We start from the raw sequence: 19,335 nt of genomic DNA, 5'->3' as shown, positions 1-19,335 counted from the left end.
ACTGTCTCAGAGTCTAGTTAGATGTCTGCCTCCAGAGCTAAATTTCCTAGCCATTTTCACGATGGTGTCCATTGCTCTTTTAACTACTCCATGTCACAGTAATTTACAGAATTAAAAGAGCTAACTGATTTTGTCTTCATAATAAGGTGGTCTGTTTTCTCTGCCAGCAGACTGCCTAGAAACATCATAACCACTGCCCTCAATGGACCCTTTGTGAAGCTCAACGACCTGTGCTCTCCCATCTAATTCTATAACCATTCCTTAATCCTGAATGGGGCACACACGAATCTCTCTTGAACACCCCTTTCCTTCTGGTAACAGTAGAAAAGTGGGAGACAGAGAGGGAAAAGTCACATGAATATATGTAACATATTATCTTCTAATAACCATTATATTTGTATTATTTATTCATAATTTTTGAGACAGGGTCTTACTATGTGACCCGGGCTCGCTTACACACTCTAAAGAGCCTGATCTGCCCTAAAACACATTTCCCACCCTCAGCCAGCCTATTATCTATCTCAGTTGATCATCACAGAAAGCCCTGGAGGTTTGTACCAGTTGTAATTGTCCTCTGTTGGATGCTGTTTAGGATCCTGTTCCCTCCACTGTGGTGCTCTCATTGCAAACCTTGGTGTAGGTCAGGAAGTTGACATGGGAACTCAGCAGGTGCCTTCCTCAGCACCCTGTGAAGAGTAATATCCTCTGAAGCACTCTCCCTGCAGCCCCTGCCTCCTGCATGGCAGGGCGCTGCCTTTTCCCTTTCCTTGTAACAGGGATCATTAACTACATGCCCCTTATACTGTGGCTGGGACATGGGCACCAGCTTCCCTGATGCCATTAATACTTCTCTAAGAATGGGTGATTTTACTTCCGTCTGGTCTAGTGCAAGTTTCCCAAACTTTCCACTCTGGTCAGCGTTTTCTCTGTGTTTGACTGTCCTGATGTTAGCACAGTTCCCAATTTATTGTCACCTCTGAATTAAAACGCCAAAGTCATTTATGACTGGCTATCATTGCTTATTTCTCCATTATTAGAACTATTGGGAAGTTCCAGGCGTTTGATCTGGGCCTTGTTGAAAATATTTTGCACATAAACCTGTGTGAATCAAGTTTTGTTTTAAACACTAAGTGAAGATGAATTGCTACTGGCAAACACAACAAGTATAATTGCATATGATTAAAAGTATCAGCATGACCTGCAGAGAAGAAGATGTACTTACCAACAGTGTTAAGGACGTAAAATTGCCTGGTTGTCTTCTAGACTCAGAATTCTGCTAACAGAATGCCTAAAAGTGGTTTGAACCACTGAGAACATGAACTAGATTACTTCATGGATATATAACTTTACTGTCAATTAAAACTCTATTTTTCCTTTAAAGTGGATGTGAGTCATTCTAATTACTTGATGGTTCATTTAAAAAGGATTGATTGGTTCTTGCTGTAAAATTCAATGTCTGCCTCGCCTGAGTCACTTCTTTTGATTTTGGGAGATTGGTCTGTATCCTGTTGACCAGATTTGCTCCTCTCACTTGGATTTGATGTGCAGCCCGTCATTCCGTCATGTTCTGGTGGTAAAGTATTGTGTTTTTCCCCCCAGGTGGCCTTTTTGAAGATGTAGCTCTTGAAGCTGAGGCTTTCTGGTCTACCAGCAGACAGCTCTCCAGCACAGAACACAGCCAAGGCCAGGAGTCAGCTCTGTGAGCACAGTGTGCCAAATGAACAAGAACCAGAGCTGCAGAAGGAGGGCTCTGTGCTAAAGCTTCCAGTTTACTTGTTTGCATTTATTCGCTGAGAGTTGACTGTAGATCCATGCAAACCCAAGGCTATGCGGAAAGTCATAGTAGCAGGTTGTCGGCAGGTTAAGTATAGAAGTTGCACCTCTACTTCCCACAGAGAAGAATATTCGAGTCTGTGCTGTGTCAGCACCACCTGGAAGCATATTAGCTAATGGAAATCCATCTGTCCTGTGTGAACACAGCAAGGAACTTCATTGGGGAGCTGAATGTTAACTGCTGTAAGCCCTGGGAAATAAACTTTTAAAGAGCTCTGGGTTTGTTTAAAACACATTTTTAAAAACTAAAATATGCAATTTTTCATATCTTATTCAAAGAAGGTGCTTGTTGGTGTTGTTGAGTGAGTGATTATCCAATTAAAGTTTCCCTGAGGGTGTAAAACCACGTGTGTTCTTTTTGTTCTTATTTCCTTCACCACACGCTATTGCAAATTAACAAATGCTAGCTTCTTGGTGTAAAGTTACCTGGATTCCTATGTGCCCAAACAAGACAACATTGAGACTGATAAGAGCTGAGCCTAATCCTGCAGAACCCAGGCCAGCTCCTGATTTGATGGAGAAGACTTGAGACTCACCTAGAATCATAGAGCTTGGCTCAAGCAGGGACTGGATTGTGGTTGATTGATCTCCCCTGCCGAGGATCCATCCATGTTTTCCCTCCCTACTGCACATTCAGGAGGACATTCCCAGAGTCTGCAACCATCCCTCCTGTGAATCTCACCTGGTGGTGTTAATTCTAAGTTTCCAGTCACCTAATAATACAATACCTCTTACTCCCAAACAAGTTTTCTGTCCCCTCATACCCCAACATTCTTAGCTGTAGGTATCACTTGCCATCCTGATTTGGCTCCTCTTCCTTGGAGTTTACCCAACAGAGCAGTGGGATTAGGGATTAGAGCAAAATTAGCTTTTCTGATTCTGTAGCTAGTGGACTGGCTTCTGCTGGATCCTGCAGTGTCTCTTTATTAAGCACAGTTGGAAACCCTGATGTTCTTGGTGTTATGTCCAAGACTCCAGCCACAGAGAATTAGTTTGACTCCACTTAAGCTGCTAGGCTCCCAACACCATGCTGACTTTTCATGTTTTTAATTTTTGGCAGTACAGAACAACATTTCTTGTACTTTGTCCATTGGGCCTGGATGATTCTTTGCTCTAGGAAAATGCCCTGTGAATACAGGTTCAGAAGCATTTCTGACCACTACCTACAAAAGCAGGCAATATGTTTGCTTCTGTTTCCAACTCCATTATCCAAATTGTGGGCACATGGTTGACAGAACTGACTGCTTTTAAGAAACATTGCCTAAGAAACAAGACTTGGTGACTAGCTACTGTTATATAGCACTGATCATATGAGTTTGTAAAATTCTGAGCCTTCTGCCACATGGCCTAGACTAAGGGTCTCTTTTTGTGTGACTGTTCAGCTTGTATGAAGCTAATGGTAGTGAATGAGATAAATCATAGGTACTGACATTTAACCTGTGCAGTCAAAGAATTTTCCTCGGGGGCTGGAGAGATGGCTCAGCGGTTAAGAGCATTGCCTGCTCTTCCAAAGGTCCTGAGTTCAATTCCCAGCAACCACATGGTGGCTCACAACCATCTGCAGTGAGGTGCCCTCTTCTGGCCTGCAGGCATACAGACAGAACATTGTATACATAATAAATAAATATTTAAAAAAAAAAAAAAGAATTTTCCTCGTCAGTAGTTCTGCTCTGCTGGAGAAGAGAGAAGTCATGAGCATACAGATGTATGTTTATGGTTAAGGTGGTCATCTTTCCAAAGATATAACTGAGAGACCATGAGGTGACTTAGTTGGTAAAAGGCTGCGGCATAAACATGAGAACCTGAATTTGATCCCAACCATGAATGTGAAAGTGATCACTAGTGGATCACTGGATTCCATGCAGTCTAGCATAAGTAAGCCCCAAGTCCCCGTGAGAGACTCTGTCACACAAAACAAGGTGACTCCTGGGGAACAATAACTGAAGCTGCTCTCTGGCCTACACTTACACTGGCACAAACATGCACGCATATGTAAAAACATACATAACCTCCTCAAAAAACATGCTAGAATATTATTCTTATTTATTAACTTTGTCTTGCTAAGTTATTTGGAATCAAATGTATAAGAACCCCCACTTTCCATCTGTGGTCCAAAGAATAATCAAGTCAACTGCATTTCTGGTGATTTACTGTGGTCTGGTGAGGGGTGGAGGGGACAATGAACGGGAGAAACTGAGGAGCAGGTAAGAGGAGACCCCACCATGCCCACAGCACAGGTCTATTACTGTGCTTTTAATTTCATTGGCCATATAATTTAAACTCTCAGGCTTATTGGTCTGTACTCATTCTTCCATGGTTGGGAAAGGAGCACCTGCTGAGCTTGTATTCCAAGTCGGCTGTTAATGTCTACTCAGTGGGAGGGTCCGAATCTCTAAGGATCCTGTGGATCCAGATAGGAGGAAAAGAGAAATGGAACCTTCCTAAATGCAGTTATCTCTTTGTCTAAATAGAAGAACTTTGCTCTGTGTATATATGACAATGGGCAGAGACAGTCACACACAGAAGAGATTTAAATTCAGTTCCATCCTGATAGGAGGACATGAAAGAACTGAAATGGGTTGTATAGTGAACTCTGACCCTAGGAACTTACTCCATAATCATTTCCTGTGTCTTGTGACTATATATTTATAATTCCAAAATCTACTCAGCACTACAAGAGTACAGAATCACAGAATTTTGGCACACCATTAAGAGGACCAGAGGCAGGGTAAAAATAAATTGCCAGTCCATGCTCTAATCTCTAAAGTCTGCTGTAAATAAGAGTTCTGTGAACCCAACTCTCACCTAGTATAAAATTACAATAGATAAAACTTTGACTGGCCACCTATAAGTTTGACCAGTTAATGCATGTTTTATTAACTACTTCATGCCAAACAAAGTTATGGGTTCTCCAGGTAAGGTAATGGTTTTGACTCCTACAGCTCACCGTCTCCTGGAGGGAGCAGACAAGAAGCATGATGTTGTATTATGTTATTATTTTGTCTCATTGTGCTATGTTATTTCAGAAAATAATAAAACCAAGCAAAGGAGGTAAGATGGGAGGTATTGTAGAAAAGAAAATCTAAGTTGAGCTTAAGGTCTTTATAAATCTTAGGTGCAATATTTGATCAAAATACTTGTTCTCTTGGGGGCTATAATCCCAGGACTCAGAAAGTTGAGGCCAGAGCACTGCAAGTTCAAGGCCATCAGCATGGGCCGTGTAGTGAGATCCTGTCTCAAGGCAGCTCCAACAAGGGTACTTTAAGATGAATCATAAAATAGATTGCACACAAACTACAGTATTGCTGGGGGTTTCTGTCCTGCCTAGTCCCACAGCTGTTCAGTCCCAAAGAAACAAACAGTGGTCTACATTAATCATAAACTGGTTGGCCTATTAGCTCAGGCTTTTTATTAATTTTTACATCTTCAAATAGCCCATAATTCTAGTCTATATTAGCTGTGTAGCTTGGTACTTTTTTTTATCAGCGAGGCATTCTCATCTTGCATCCTCTGTGTCTGGATGACAGCTGCAGACTGACTCTTTCCTCTTCCCAGAATTCTCTTGTTCTGGTTTCCCGGCCTCTAGTTCCTGCCTGGTCACCCCACCTATACTTCCTGTGGCCAATCAGCATTTTAATAAAATACAAATGACAAATCTTTAAAAGTACATGACCATTGTCCCACAGCACTACAGCTTATCATTTTGCCAAAAAGTAGCTTGGCTAAATAAGGGTCCACTAATATTAACCAAACTTGATTCCACTGATTCCAGATAAAGGACCTGACTAGAACCAAACACAGACAGAACTGCCTCTAATTAAGCTTGCTCAGTGCTGCTACAGCAAAAATGCTGACGTGTTGAGCAGTTTTGCACAGCAGGTAAAGGCACTTCATTGTCCCTCTAGTATATTGTGGGGGGGGAGGGGAGCATTCTTAATGTAAGTTGAAATATTGGAATCTGCATTATGCTATAATTTAGGGATGTAGATTGACTGATATATCCTAATCTATACTTAGAATCACCATTTATCTTACAAATCTAGAAGAGAGGGAGTTTCCACTAATCTAAAAATTCTACACACTTCAGAGTATACAGTCAGGACCACTTAGTATGATTATATGCAACAATTGCTCCCTTTCCACCCTGAGACGCTCAAGATTTCATCTTCCAAATCAGTCCATTAGTTCTTGATCTCAGGGGGACGTAGGAGAGCCCCATGGAGATTAGCTATTATAAGTAAGTGCTCCAGTTATAAGAATGACAGACACAAACCTGCTTGAAGCATTTTAAAATTCATTGGATCTGCACTATTAATTTTTAAGGGGCTCAATTTTCATGTTGGAATAAAGTAAACCAGCTAGTTCTCAATCTTGTTATAAACTAAGAAATCTACTAATTTATTCAAGGTGCAATAAGCAGAGTATAGGGTTTATAGCCCCACCGATTAGTTCTGCTTCTACTGGACCCACCAATGACTTTCTCCAGCCCTCTGGTCAGAATGGGAACTGCTTTTGTAATGATCCTGTTTTTTAGTTTGCTTTCTATGGCTGTGATAAAACCAGGAGCAAAAGCAACTTGGGGAGTGTAGTGGTTTAAATAGGTCCCCTGGATTCATGTGTTTGAATGCTTGGCCAAAAGAAAGTGGCACTTTTAGAAGGTGTGACCTTGTTAGAGTAGGTGTGGCTTTATTGGAGGAAGTGTGTCACTGTGGGAGAAGGTGTTGAGGTTTCATAGCTCAAGCTACATTCAATGTGGTACACATTCTTTTCTTGCTGTCTGCAGATCAAGATGTAGAACATTCAGATGCCTCTCCAGTACCATGTCTGCCTGCATGTCACTATGTTTGCTGCCATGATGATAATCAACTAAACCTCTGAACTCTAAGCCAGCCCCAATTAAATGTTATCCTTTATAAGAGTTGCTGTGGTCATGGTGTCTATTCACAGTAATAGAAACCCTAACTAAGGAAGAAGTTGGTACCAGTGACTGACTGGGGTATTGCTGTGATAGGCCTAACCATGATATTTTTTGGAGGAATGTGGACTTTGGGAGTTTGTATTAGGAAAGCAGTTGAACACTTTAAGTGGGGCCTAATGGATCATTCCCATAAGAACATGGAAAGTGGTAATGCTGAAGGTGAATTGAACTGTGTGGGCCTGGCTCAAGTGGTTTCAGAGGAGAATTTTAATATGTAGCCAAGAGACTTTTCTTGTAATACTTGGGTGAAGAATGTGACTGCTTTTTGCTCTTGTCTGGAATCTTCCTGAGGCTAAAGAGAAGAGATCTGGATTAATTCTGTTGGCAGAGGAAATCTCAAAACAGACTGGTATTGATTGTGTTGTGAGGTTTTTAGTGACCACTTTAATGAAGATCTGTAATGAAAAAGAGCAAGCTGAGCAAGTAAAAATAGAAAATGTACAGACTGAGGAGAAAGGAGGCACAAGAAAGTAGAATGGAGCTAAATCCTGTGTTCAAGGAGATAAACATATTAAGAAATAGAATAAAGGGAGTGATGACCTCTGGGTAAGACCCTACCCAGCTAAGCTTCCAACCTCTGAAAAGGAATTAAAGAATATCTTAGGTCCAGGAATTGCTGGGAACAATGGTCTTTTATCCTGTCATGTATATTATTTTAATAAAATGCTGATTGGCCAGTAGCCAGGCAGGAAGTATAGGTGGGAAAATGAAAACAGGAGAATTCTGGGAAGAGGAAAGTGAGTCTGCAGTCATCATCCAGACACAGAGAAAGCAAAAATGTGACTGCCTCGCCAAAAAGGTACCAAGCTATGTGGCTAACACAGATAAGAATTATGGCTAATATAAGTTATAAGAGTTAATAAGAATCCTGAGCTAATAGATCAATCAGTTTATAATTAATATAGGCCTCTGTGTGTTTCATTGGGATTAGATGGATGTGGGACCTGGTAGGACAGAAACCTCTGTCAACAAATGGCGCTCAATGAGTGGACAACTGCATCCACAGGAAGCCTGAAAGAGCTTGGGAAGTAATTCTAGACACAAAATAACAGCACTAAGCATGGCTTCTTAGTAGCAGCAATTTTTCTGGTTTGCTCTCTTTGCTAGAGGCAAACACAACTCATTTAAGAGAGGCTTCCTAACTCAGCTTTAGGGAGGCCCTGCCACCAAACACTTAAATGGTGCTTATGAATTGCTGACAGTATGCTTCTTCATGGTGTCAGGGGCCTTGAAACTCCATAGAGTTGTGGCCATAAACATGGCTCTAGCCAGTACCTCCACCATGAAGCTAGGCTCCCAGAAAGCTAAGGAATGGGTTGGATCCAGCAGCCAAAGCCACGGCTTCAATCCTAGCCATATTGTTTAGCAAATTAAAGACTCATGTCTTTAATTTACTAAACAAAATAAAGAAAAAGAGAGATATAAAGTAAAGATAAATTCAAAGACAAAACCTCTAAATGGTTTACATTGTGTTTAAAAATATAGTTAGCCTTGGGAGAGAAAAGGAAAAGGATAAAGTCCTTAAAATAAAAAAGAAAGAAAGAAAGTAATGGGTGTGGTGGCAAACACCTTTAATCTCAACACTTGGGAGGCAGAGGCAGGCGGAAGTCTGTGAGTTCAAGGACAACCTGGTCTACAGAGTGAGTGCCAGAGCAGCCGAAGATACACAGAGAAACCTAGTCTCAAAAACCAAAAATTAGCCCAGCAGGTGGTGGCGCACACCTTTAATCCCAGCACTCGGGAGGCAGAGGCAGGCAGATCTCTGTGAGTTTGAGGCCAACCTGGTCTACAAGAGCTAGTTCCAGGACAGGAACCAAAAAGCTATTGAGAAATCCTGTCTCAAAAATAATTTAAAAAAAAATTAAAAAGAAAAAGAAATAGAGTTTAAATAAAACCACATAAAAATGGAAAATACACATAGACTCCAGATGCTGTTTGTTATTGTGTTGTCTTTGAATTGTTTGAATGCTGAGGAAGGAAAATAGCTGCTAAAGGACATTTGATTATAAACGCTGCTGGATTAATCTAACATATATATATTTTGAAGATTACTTGCTTCAAAATTGAAGTCAAAAGGTATGTTACTTTGGAGAAGAAGTTTTGTTTTTGTTTCCACAGGAAATGAGAGACTGTGTATTCATTCTGGGTTAAGAAAAACTAGATTTTATCAAGGAAGACCCCCTGAGAAACCTCCGATAAGAGCGGATGGCCCAGATGTTTGTCTCTACATCCAGAACAGGTTCAAGACTGCTGCCTGAGATGATCAAGCCTTACAGGATACTCCAGTCAGGACTTGATCATAATTCTAAATTCTCTTTAGGTTCCCATAAGATTATCAGTGCCCCCATCAACAAGAAGTAGCCTGGGAAACTATGCCAATATTCCCCAAAATGGATTATGATTATTTCTCTTTGTTTAGAGCATTAGTTACAAGATGCTATGGATAATGGTCTGGACAAAGAGCTAAGCAAAGGATATTAGATTTAGAATTCTTGTTTGGAAAGAAAGGGGGGGGGAGGTGCTGTGGGACAATGGTCTTTTATCCTGTCATGTATATTATTTTAATAAAATGCTGACTGGCCAGTAGCCAGAAGTATAGGCAGGATGAAGAAAACAGGAAAATTCTGGGAAGAGGAAAGTGAGTCTGCAGTCATCATCCAGACACAGAGAAAGCAAAGATGTGACTGCCTCGCCAAAAAGGTACCAAGCCATGTGGCTAACACAGATAAGAATTATGGCTAATGTAAGTTATAAGAGTTAATAAGAAGCCTGAGCTAATAGACCAATCAGTATATAATTTCTTTGGTACTAAATAGATGTGGTACCTAGTGGGACAGAAACATCTGTCAATACAGGAATGGTGGTGTATGCTTTTAATCCCAGTACTCAGAAGGCAGAGGCTGGTGGATCTCTGAGTTTGAGGCTATCCCTATCCTGGTCTATAGAGCACATTCCAGGACATTCAAGCTTAGGAAGTAAAGAAAACATCAAAACCAGAAATCTGGTGAAGATGTAATTGAATGATGATCCATGTCCCAGCCCTAGCAAGCAGCAGAACTTGGAAGGTTCAGTCATATGGTTCTTGAATCATATAGAATGAGGGGTAGAAGAAAGGGGTTTTGAAATCTTTCTCCATGGCTAAGGAAAGCTGCTGAGACCAGGCATGTGCCAGGGTTGTCCCTGTTTAGATGCCTAGAGACACCATTGTGTGATAGAGATGCCAGAGCCAGGGGATACTTGCCTATGACAGCTGTAACAGGAAGTGGAACCAGCCCAAGAGAAAAAAAGTATGTTGCAGTCAACTAAGCTGAAAGGCACTCAGAAGAGCATTTTGACATCAGACATGGAGATGCAGAGTTTGGAGTTTGCCCAGCTGGTTTTTAGTCTTGCGTTGGTTCAGTATTTCCTCTTTATACTCCCTTCCCTACATTTTGAAATGGTAATATATATCTTTGTGCATTATATGTTGAAAGTACATGATGTTTTTTTATTTTTAATTTATAGGAGATTACAGTTGAGAGAATGCCATGAATTTCAGAAGAGACTTTGAACTTTGGCTTTTAAACATTGTTGAGACTGTGATAGACTATAGGATTTTTTGAAGTTGAACTTTAAGCGAATTTTGTATTATGTTATGGCTACAAGCCTATGGGAGCCAGAAAGTAGAATGTGGTAGTTTGAATAAATGTGGCCCTATAGACTCATGAGTTTTGAATGCTTGGCCATAGGGAATTCACTATTAGGAGGTACGGCTTTGTTTGAGGAAGTGTGTCATAGAGGGTGCAGACCTTGAGGTCTCTTATGCTCAAGCTACACCCAGTATGGTACACAGTTTCTCCATGATGTCTGCAGATCAAGATGTAGAACTCTCAGCTCCTTCTCTAGCACCATGTCTGCCTGCATGATGCTATGATTCCTGCCATGATCATAATGGACTAAACCTCTGAATTGTAAGTCAGTCACAGTTAAATGTTTTTCTTATAAGAGTTGCCATAATCATGGTGTCTCTTCACCACAATAGAAACCCTAACTAAGATAGGAGGAGAAGATTTATTTGGCTTACCAATCCTTATCATAGCCCATAGTTAAGCCTAAGGCGGAACTGAAACAGGGTTCATAGATGAATATTGTTTACTGGCTTGATCTCTATGGCTTGCTCAGCCTGCTTTCTTATACAGTCCAGGACCACCTACCCAAGGATGGTACCACCACAATGGGCTAGGTCTTTCCACATCAATCATTAATCAATAAAATACCCTTCAGACTTGCCAACAGACCATCTAATGGAGACATTTTCTGAATTGAGGTTTCTCATCCCAGACAACTTTAGTTTGTGTCTAGTTGATAAAAGAACAACCAGGACACCTTGTTTTATGTATTCAACTTTCCTTTCTACACTGCACAGCCTTATTAAGTTTACCATATAAATCTTTCCATATTTTAACATTTTTATGTATTAAACATTTATTGCTTGTTTTGGAGGCAAGAAATGAGAATGCTTTTATTGTCATAATTTGTTCCTTCACATTATTAGTGTCTGTTACAAATTTCAATACATCTGCTAAAAATACTCAAACCACGATTTCCATCAGTGGGTAATCTAAAACAGTCACAGCAGTAGGTTACCCATTTAAAGGTTCTGGTGCAAACTCTTAAGCTTAAGGAATACAGGGATTCTTACCACAATAGAGACAACACAGTGTTGCTTAAGCAGGGGAAGCTCTGTCACACTTAGATGAATGCACTGTGGGCACAATGCGACATTAGGCTTCCCTCTTCCTGACAATCCCTCACCTATTACTGCCTTAAAAGACTAATCAGGCATTTGTTCCAAACTTAGTGGTTCATGAGCTATTCTGTATATCTAGTTGCCTTACCTCTTTGTTTTGGTTAGTTTTGGTCAACTTCAAGCCTAGACATATCTAGAAAGGGGGAATCTCAGTTGAGGAATTGACTCTATCAGATTGGCTTGTGGACATATCTGTAGGGTATTTTCTTGATTAATGATTGGTATGGGCCTGCTGTGAGTAGTGCCATCCTTGTACAGGTAGTGTTGAGTTGTATTTAAAGATCAAGCCATGGGGAGCAAGCCAGTAAGCACCATTCCTTTGTTGTCTTTGCTTCATTCAGTTCTTGTCTCCAGATTCCTGCCTAAGCCCCTGCCTTGGTTTCCCTGGATGATGGACTGTAACCTGTAAGCCAAATAAATCCTCTTCTCCTCAAGTTGCTGTTGGTTGTGGTGTGAATCACAACACCAGAAACAAAAATAGAGCATCTGCCTTACCTTATCCCCTCCTTCAGTGACCCTGGTCAAAGTAATGACCCTCATTGCACCCACTCACCCAGAATCTCTAGGTGATAACTCTGAAAACAGATCATGTTTCCCAATGTGGAAATCTCCTGGATTTATGCCTTCCATTTGAAGAACCAGTGGCTCCTCCCACCTGGTTTTCCCAGCGATGTCTAAGGAACAAAAGTAGAGGACCTAGATCCAGAGCTGAAGCCAGGTAGACAGAAGCTGCACATAGGTCAGATGTAGGCAAAGGGCATCTGCTAGCATCAAGTGGAAGGGTTCCTTGGTCACAGTGGGACAAGTAGGCAGTTGACCATCTGCCAGGTGGAAGTATTCTGTAATAGGTACACGCAATATACATGCCCACCGCCTCTTCTTTTCCTGTTAGGGTAGGGTTGTTGGTTGCTCTGGTGCAGAAACCCCAGTTTATCTGAGGGCTCTTGAAATAGTTACCACTTGCCCTGACTGTCCTAAGGTGATGGAGGCCACAGCAGGCTTTCCTTGGCTGGAAAAGGAACAGTGGGGAAGTGGGGGAAGGCACAATGCTCACAAAATGTTGAGGTCTGTTCTGTTCTGGATAAAAGCCTGTTAAGGGAACCAGTATGTGGGAGAAAAACTCCCTCTGGTCTATAGCTCTTTTCACTTGTCGCTCTCCTTGCCCCTCTTGAGCACTTTAGGAAGATGATCACCTGTTTATTCTCTTCCCCAGATGAAGGCTGGGGCATTAGTTACTGTGGTTCCCTTGCCTGAGACTTTTTCTTATGGAATGGTGTCAAAAGAATCAAAATTAGACATCATTAATTGTATATTCCTTAACATTATTTATTTTACTTGAAGAGTATACTTGTAAACCCACCACCCTTTCTTCAAAGAAATTACTCAGTTACTCTTCCTCCACCCAGACATTCCAAATCATAAACTTTAGAAAGGATACTGTAAATGCTATAAAATGCTAAACTGGTAAAATCTTAGTGTCAATATCCTGAATTATTCTAATAATCTTTATTATTTTGTTAGAGAAGGGATCTGGCTAGGTAGCCCAGGCTGCCCTGGAACTTATGATCCTTACATATGAGCTCTCTGGAGCACTGGGATGACTTGTGTTCACCTCCACACCTAGCTACAAAGGTTTTCTAGAGATCAGATGACAGTATAAAAGGGTACTGGAAATAACATTCCAAAGTTTAATCCTTCCAATATGAGAAGAAAAGAAAGAGTGGCTGGGCACAGACTGTCAGGTAGAAGATGTTGCTTACTGTTGATTCAGAGAGAAAAATAAAGTGTGCTTTATAAACCTGCAAAGAATTTATCAGTGAATTTTAATGTGAGTTAGAAATTCCTGGAGGATTCTGTGAGGTACATTTCCCGTGATAGTAGTTAACAGCAAACTTAGATCTGGCTCCAAAGTGGGAGTGTGTGTATTCCTTTGTTTTATTCCTTTAATGCAAGGAATTCTAAATGAATAAAGGCTGTCCATGGTGGGACAGCTGGCAGATAAATTCTATGTGCACATAATAGTGTTTCTGAAAGCCCTGCCATCAGGCCTTGCTCGGGATGGGATTAAAGTTCATAATGAAGATGAGACAACACCTGAAAAGAAAACATTGCACAGCATGGAGTGATGGGAATGAGCCCCGAGTGTGCCCCCACAGCCACAGAAGACAGTAGTCACACACACATTGTTGACTGCCTGAGGCCAGAATGTATGTGGGGCTTAAGAGTGGTGAGAGTTGGAAGCTCAGAAAGGCAGAGGCATGAAGGGAAGGTAACGTTTTGAAATAGTAAGGAGATCAAGCTGAATGGGGGAACTGAGATGGGGCATGGAATGAGCAGGTAGGAAAGGCCTCATTCGACTGCAAAGTGAATGATAGAGAGCAGTGCCTGCTGGCTTTTCAGAGAGAAACACAACATGAACAAGACACAGTTTCCTTTGTTTTGTGTTTAAAAACCACCTATGAGTGAGTACATGTGATAATTGTCTTTCTGTGTCTGGGTTACCTCACTCAAAATGATGTTTTCTAGCTCCATCCATTTTCCTGCAAAATTCAAGCTGTCATTATTTTTTTCTGTTGTGTAGTACTCCATTGTGTAAACGTACCACATTTTCCTTATCCATTCTTCAGTTGAGGGGCATTTAGGTTGTTTCCAGGTTCTGGCTATGACAAATAAAGCTGCTATGAACATAGTTGAGTTCATGTCCTTGTAGCACGATTGAGTATCCTTTGGATATATACCCAAAAGTGGTATTAGTGGGTCTTGAGGAAGGTTGTTTCCTAATTTTCTGAGAAATCACCACACTGACATCCAAAGGGATTGTACCAGCTTGCATTCCCACCAGCAATGCAGTAGTGTTTTTACAAACCATCCCAGAGAACTTAGACAACAATGAGGACACTAAGAGAGACTTACATAGATCTAATCCACATGGGAAGTAGAAAAAGACAAGATCTCCTGAGTAAATTGGGAACATGGGGACCTTGGGGGAGGGTTAAAGGAGGGAGGGGAGAGGCAGGGATGGGAACAGAGAAAAATGTAGAGCTAAATAAAAATCAATAAACAAATTAATAAAAAAGAAAGAAACACAGTTTTTCTTTATGACTACCAGGAGCTCTGAGAACTCTGGATTTGGATGTGGTGAGAAGGCTCCATGGTCTGATGACCTAGACTAAAATGTCACCGGGGTAATATCTCTCTCTCCTTCCATCCCTCCCTCCATTCCTCCCTACCTTCCTCCCCCTTCCTCCCTCCCTTCCTCTTCCCCCTTCTTTCACACACACACACACACACACACACACACACACACACACACACACACACACCAGATGTATATAGTGTTAGGACAGTGCCTGGTGTGCAGTGTGCAACACATTCCAGACACAGTAGTGCTCATTCTTAAACTTGCTCCTCCCTGCCAACCCCTCTTTCTTATAGCATATGGAATTTATTTTCTGAGATGTTTATGCAGGAGAATAACCCAATGGGACTCATTGGAGGTAGGGGAATTAATTTGGCAGCAAAGTATGAGGCAGATTGAGAGGGGAAAAACAAACCCATCACTGAAAAACAAGACAAAGTTTTGAGGACTCCCCTTCCCCAAATACTACCAAAGAATGTCTTTTTCAAATGACTTCATCAATATTTCCCCTATTCTACTGTTACCTGTTTTAAGATGCCCGTGACATTGAGATGCGTGAGTCTCTGCCTTCCATCTGCTCTGCTGTGGCGTGGCACAGAATGGCCTAATCTAAGGATTTTTATATAGATCTTTTGATGTTCATTTTCCAACCATTTTCTTGGGAACAGAAAAGTGTTTGCAAAAACCTTTAAATGTGGAAAGGGAACCATCCCAGAAGCTTCCTGGAAAGCATTATAGAGGTGAGGCACTCTGGTCTACAGTTCGACTTATGTCTTTCCAAAGGAATTGGAATTGCTTTTGCCTTCTTCATCATCCCGGGTTCTTATGAGAGTGAGGCAGTCTTCCCTGGTAAACAAACCCCGTTCCTTTATTTTTTTTTTTCATTTTCTGTATTGTCATGTTCAGAACTGTGCTAGGAATGACAGACGTATAAAATGTGCATATTCTACCAGAAATATCACAGACGAGAAAGAGTATTTCAGTTTATTATTAAACCTAAGGTAAGTATGGCCTTTCATCTTCGAGAACAATCCAGCAAATTCTTGAAACAATTTAAGTTAATGTTTGAGAAGTCTGTGTTTCTGTCCTCACCAACATTGGGTATAGAAAAATGAGATCGGATGAGCAGGAATAAATGTAATGTCCTTCTGGTTCTTATTGCCCTTACTAAAAATCTTAAAGATTGCAGCACAATTCCATGAGCATGCCAGCGTATTCTGTGTGGGGCCCAGGCAGATCCTCAGACAGCTAACCTCCACATCACAGGGCTGTCGATTGCCTGATTATTACTCTCCATGTCATCTGATGTCACTGATCTCTGTGGTTGGGTTGTACTCCACTGGTGTCCTGTGTGAAGAGTGGTACCACTCCTCACGCTGTGAGGGCTGTAGATGGGGCCGGTCCTGGCTTGTACTTTGTGACTTGTATCCCAAAGCCCTGTGTGTACCTGTTGGGGGATATTCAATCTCACTGTGAACCCCGAGTTAGCATTTGTATTTAATAAAATTAACCTTGGGTCAGGAAGCTGAGTTAGCAACTAGATGATAGGACAGTAATCGTAGAGCATCAGAGGGCATCTGGAGGAGATAGAGAGATGCACCGGAAGTAGCAGGGAGGGATTCGGAAACTGGCACGACTTTTTTGTTTTGGTAGAGCAGAAGGGCGGACTTTTTGGGAGACACCAGAAAGGAGAGCTAGCGAGTTGCTACTCCACCTCTCTGAGCTAGCAGGTTTTCACCCCAGGTTTTGAATCTCAACTTTTATTTATAAATAAACTGTTATTTAGTTCAAGCTACCTTTAACATCACTGTCAGAACCAGCGCCTGTGGGAACAGAATCCCGCCAGGCTGTGACCTGAGTGGCTGGGCCTCTGCCAGAGAAGCAGGCTGGTAACTGCGGACTCACAGTTGCTGGCTGAAATAGTAGTTAAGGTTCAGCCACTGTGCCGAAGGAAAAACGACATATACCCACACCCCAGTGTCTCTGCTGGCATTTTACTAAAGGTTGCGCTTCTCAATTTTTCCATTTGGGTTTGAAGGTCTTATCCAGTCTAGGTAATAGATTCAAGCTGCCTCAGTCTCTGTGAGTTCATAAAGTGGCAGTCATGGTGTGTCTACGAGGCCCTGTTTCCTTGGCATCTTGCATCCCAATTGGCTCTTATACTCTTTCTGCCTGCTGTGCCAATGATTTCTCTGAGCCCCGGGAGGAGGGACTTAATGGAGGCATCCCACTTAGGACTGAGTGTTCCAAAGTCTTTCACTCTCTGAGCTTTGTACAGTTGTGGGTCTTCATGTTTGTTCCTATCTACAGCAGGAGGAATCTTCTCGATAATGGCTGGGTAAGATACTGATCTGGGAGAATGCAGAATGCCATTCAGAGTTATTTTTTTTCTCATTTTTTTATTCTTTTTTAATTAAAATTTCCAACTGCTCCCCGTTTCCCATTTCCCTCCCCCTCCTCCCACATATTGCCCCCTCCCCCCGCTCCCCTCCCCCATCCCCACTCCTTTTCTCCTCCCCCCAGTCCATTCCCCCTCCCTCTCGATACTGAAGAGCAGTCCAAATTCCCTGCCCTACAGGAAGACCAAGGTCCTCCCACTTCTATCTAGGTCCAGGAAGGTGAGCATCCAAACAGGCTAAGCTCCCACAAAGCCAGTTCATGTATTAGGATCGAAACCTAGTGCCATTGTCCTTGGCTTCTCATCAGCCTTCATTGTCCGCCATGTTCAGAGAGTCCAGTTTCAACCAATGCTTATTCAGTCCCAGTCCAGCTGGCCTTGGAGAGCTCCCAATAGATCAGTTCCACTGTCACAGTGGGTGGGTGCACACCTCGTGGTCCTGATTTCCTTGCTTATGTTCTCCCTCCTTCTGCTCCTCATTTGGACCTTAAGAGCTCAGACCGTTGCTCCAAATTGGGTCTCTGTCTCTCTCTCTCTCTCTCGATCCATCGCCAGATGAAGGTTCCCGTGCCATTCTCCTTGGCCTCTCGTCAGCTCTCATTGTCCGCCACATTCAGAGAGTCCGGTTTATCCCATGTTTTTTCAGTAGCAGTCCAGCTGGCCTTGGTGAGCTCCCAATAGATCGGCCCCACTGTCTCAGTGGTTGGGTGCACCCCTCATGGTCCTGACTTCCTTGTTCATGTTCTCTCTCCTTCTGCTCCTCATTATAACCTTGGGAGCTCAGTCCGGTGCTCCAGTGTGGGTCTCTGTCTCTATCTCCATCCATCGCTAGATGAAGGTTCTATGGCGATATGCAAGATATTCATCAGTATGATTATAGGATAGGTTCATTTCAGGTTCCCTATCCTCAGGTGCCCCAATGCATTCAGAGTTATTTTATCGCTATGTTCCTGTAGTGGACAGTGCTTACCTCTTAAAGATCGTAGAACCCGAGAGAATGGAATAGTCAGTGATGGAGGAAGGTGTTTGGTTAATTAATAAAGAAACTGCTTGGCCCTGGTAGGTTAGAACATAGGTGGGTGGAGTAAACAGAACAGAATGCTGGGAGAAAGAAGCCAAGTCAGTGAGTCGCCATGATTCTCCCACTCCAGACAGATGCAGGTTAAGATCTTTCCTGGTAAGCCAGCTCGTGGTGCTACACAGAATATTAGAAATGGGTTAGATCAATATGTAAGAGCTAGCCAATAAGAGGCTGAAACTAATGGGCCAGGCAGTGTTTAAAAGAATACAGTTTCCATGTAATTGTTTCAGGTAAAGCCATGCGGGCGGCCGCGTGCCTGGGACGCAGCCCCACCACTCTTATTACAACAAGTCAGCTTTATTCAGAGTATCAATTTATACTCTGAGGGTTAAGATGAATCACATGAATAGAGTATATAATCACAAGGACAAGCCGTACATGGCAAAAACATGTTTTCCCAGAGAGGTAATAAACAAATAACAACAGCCAGTTGTAATGAATAATCCAAAATAAACTCACTCCTGTCCATTATTCCTGGGAGGGGCACTAAAGAAAATTCTAAGAACAATTCTGTGTTTTTGAAGAAACTGAGGTTGCAAGACTCTTGTCTTGTTTTCCTGGAGTTTCGTCACAAGTACTCAGAATTCTCCTTGCACAGTTCCATTCTTGGGCTGTGTTCTGATAGAACAGTATAGTGGTAGTTTTCCCCTAGGTCCTGCTCTCAGGTTGTTGGCCACCCAAACAGTGTCAGGCATGGATTCCATCACCTGGAATGGACCTGAAATCTAATTAGGTAGTGGTTGGTTATGCTCACAATTTTTGTGCCACTATTTTACCTGTGTATCTTGCAGGTAGGTCCTCATTGTAGAACAAAGGGTTTGTAGCTGGGATGGTGCTTGCCTTTCTCCTTTGTTAGGGTTCAGAGAACCTTCCAGTACTATGAACACTAGTCAGTAGGAGTGAAGACACCAGCTTGATTTCTCTGTGTTCAAGGAGAATTCTTCCTGATTGACTTATTTACTTATGTTGAGAATTCCCTCCTTTCAAGTAGGTATCTCCCAGGATGTTTTTCAGTCCCATATGTAAACATGCTGGAGTCAGGAAACGCAGATGCCAGCTGGATTCAAGCTGAGACTTCAAGGCAAAGATATAGTTTTCTTGTCTTACCTTTGTAGAT

General features: G+C 42.1%; 1 protein-coding gene across 1 annotated transcript in view; it reads left to right on the top strand.

Annotated features, from left to right (window-relative positions):
* The window catches only part of Ube3d (ubiquitin protein ligase E3D), a 138,418-nt gene extending 136,286 nt beyond the window's left edge, over window positions 1–2,132 (top strand). The window contains exon 10 of the mRNA XM_057767748.1: window positions 1,600–2,132. Within this exon, the coding sequence (XP_057623731.1) occupies window positions 1,600–1,620 (21 nt within the window). The 3' untranslated portion in view covers window positions 1,621–2,132. The remainder of the gene's footprint in view (window positions 1–1,599) is intronic.
* Window positions 2,133–19,335: the final 17,203 nt, after the last annotated feature.

The sequence above is a fragment of the Chionomys nivalis genome, chromosome 4, assembly GCF_950005125.1.
Source record: "Chionomys nivalis chromosome 4, mChiNiv1.1, whole genome shotgun sequence".
Taxonomy (NCBI): domain Eukaryota; kingdom Metazoa; phylum Chordata; class Mammalia; order Rodentia; family Cricetidae; genus Chionomys; species Chionomys nivalis.
This window is presented reverse-complemented; position numbering and strand designations above follow the sequence as displayed.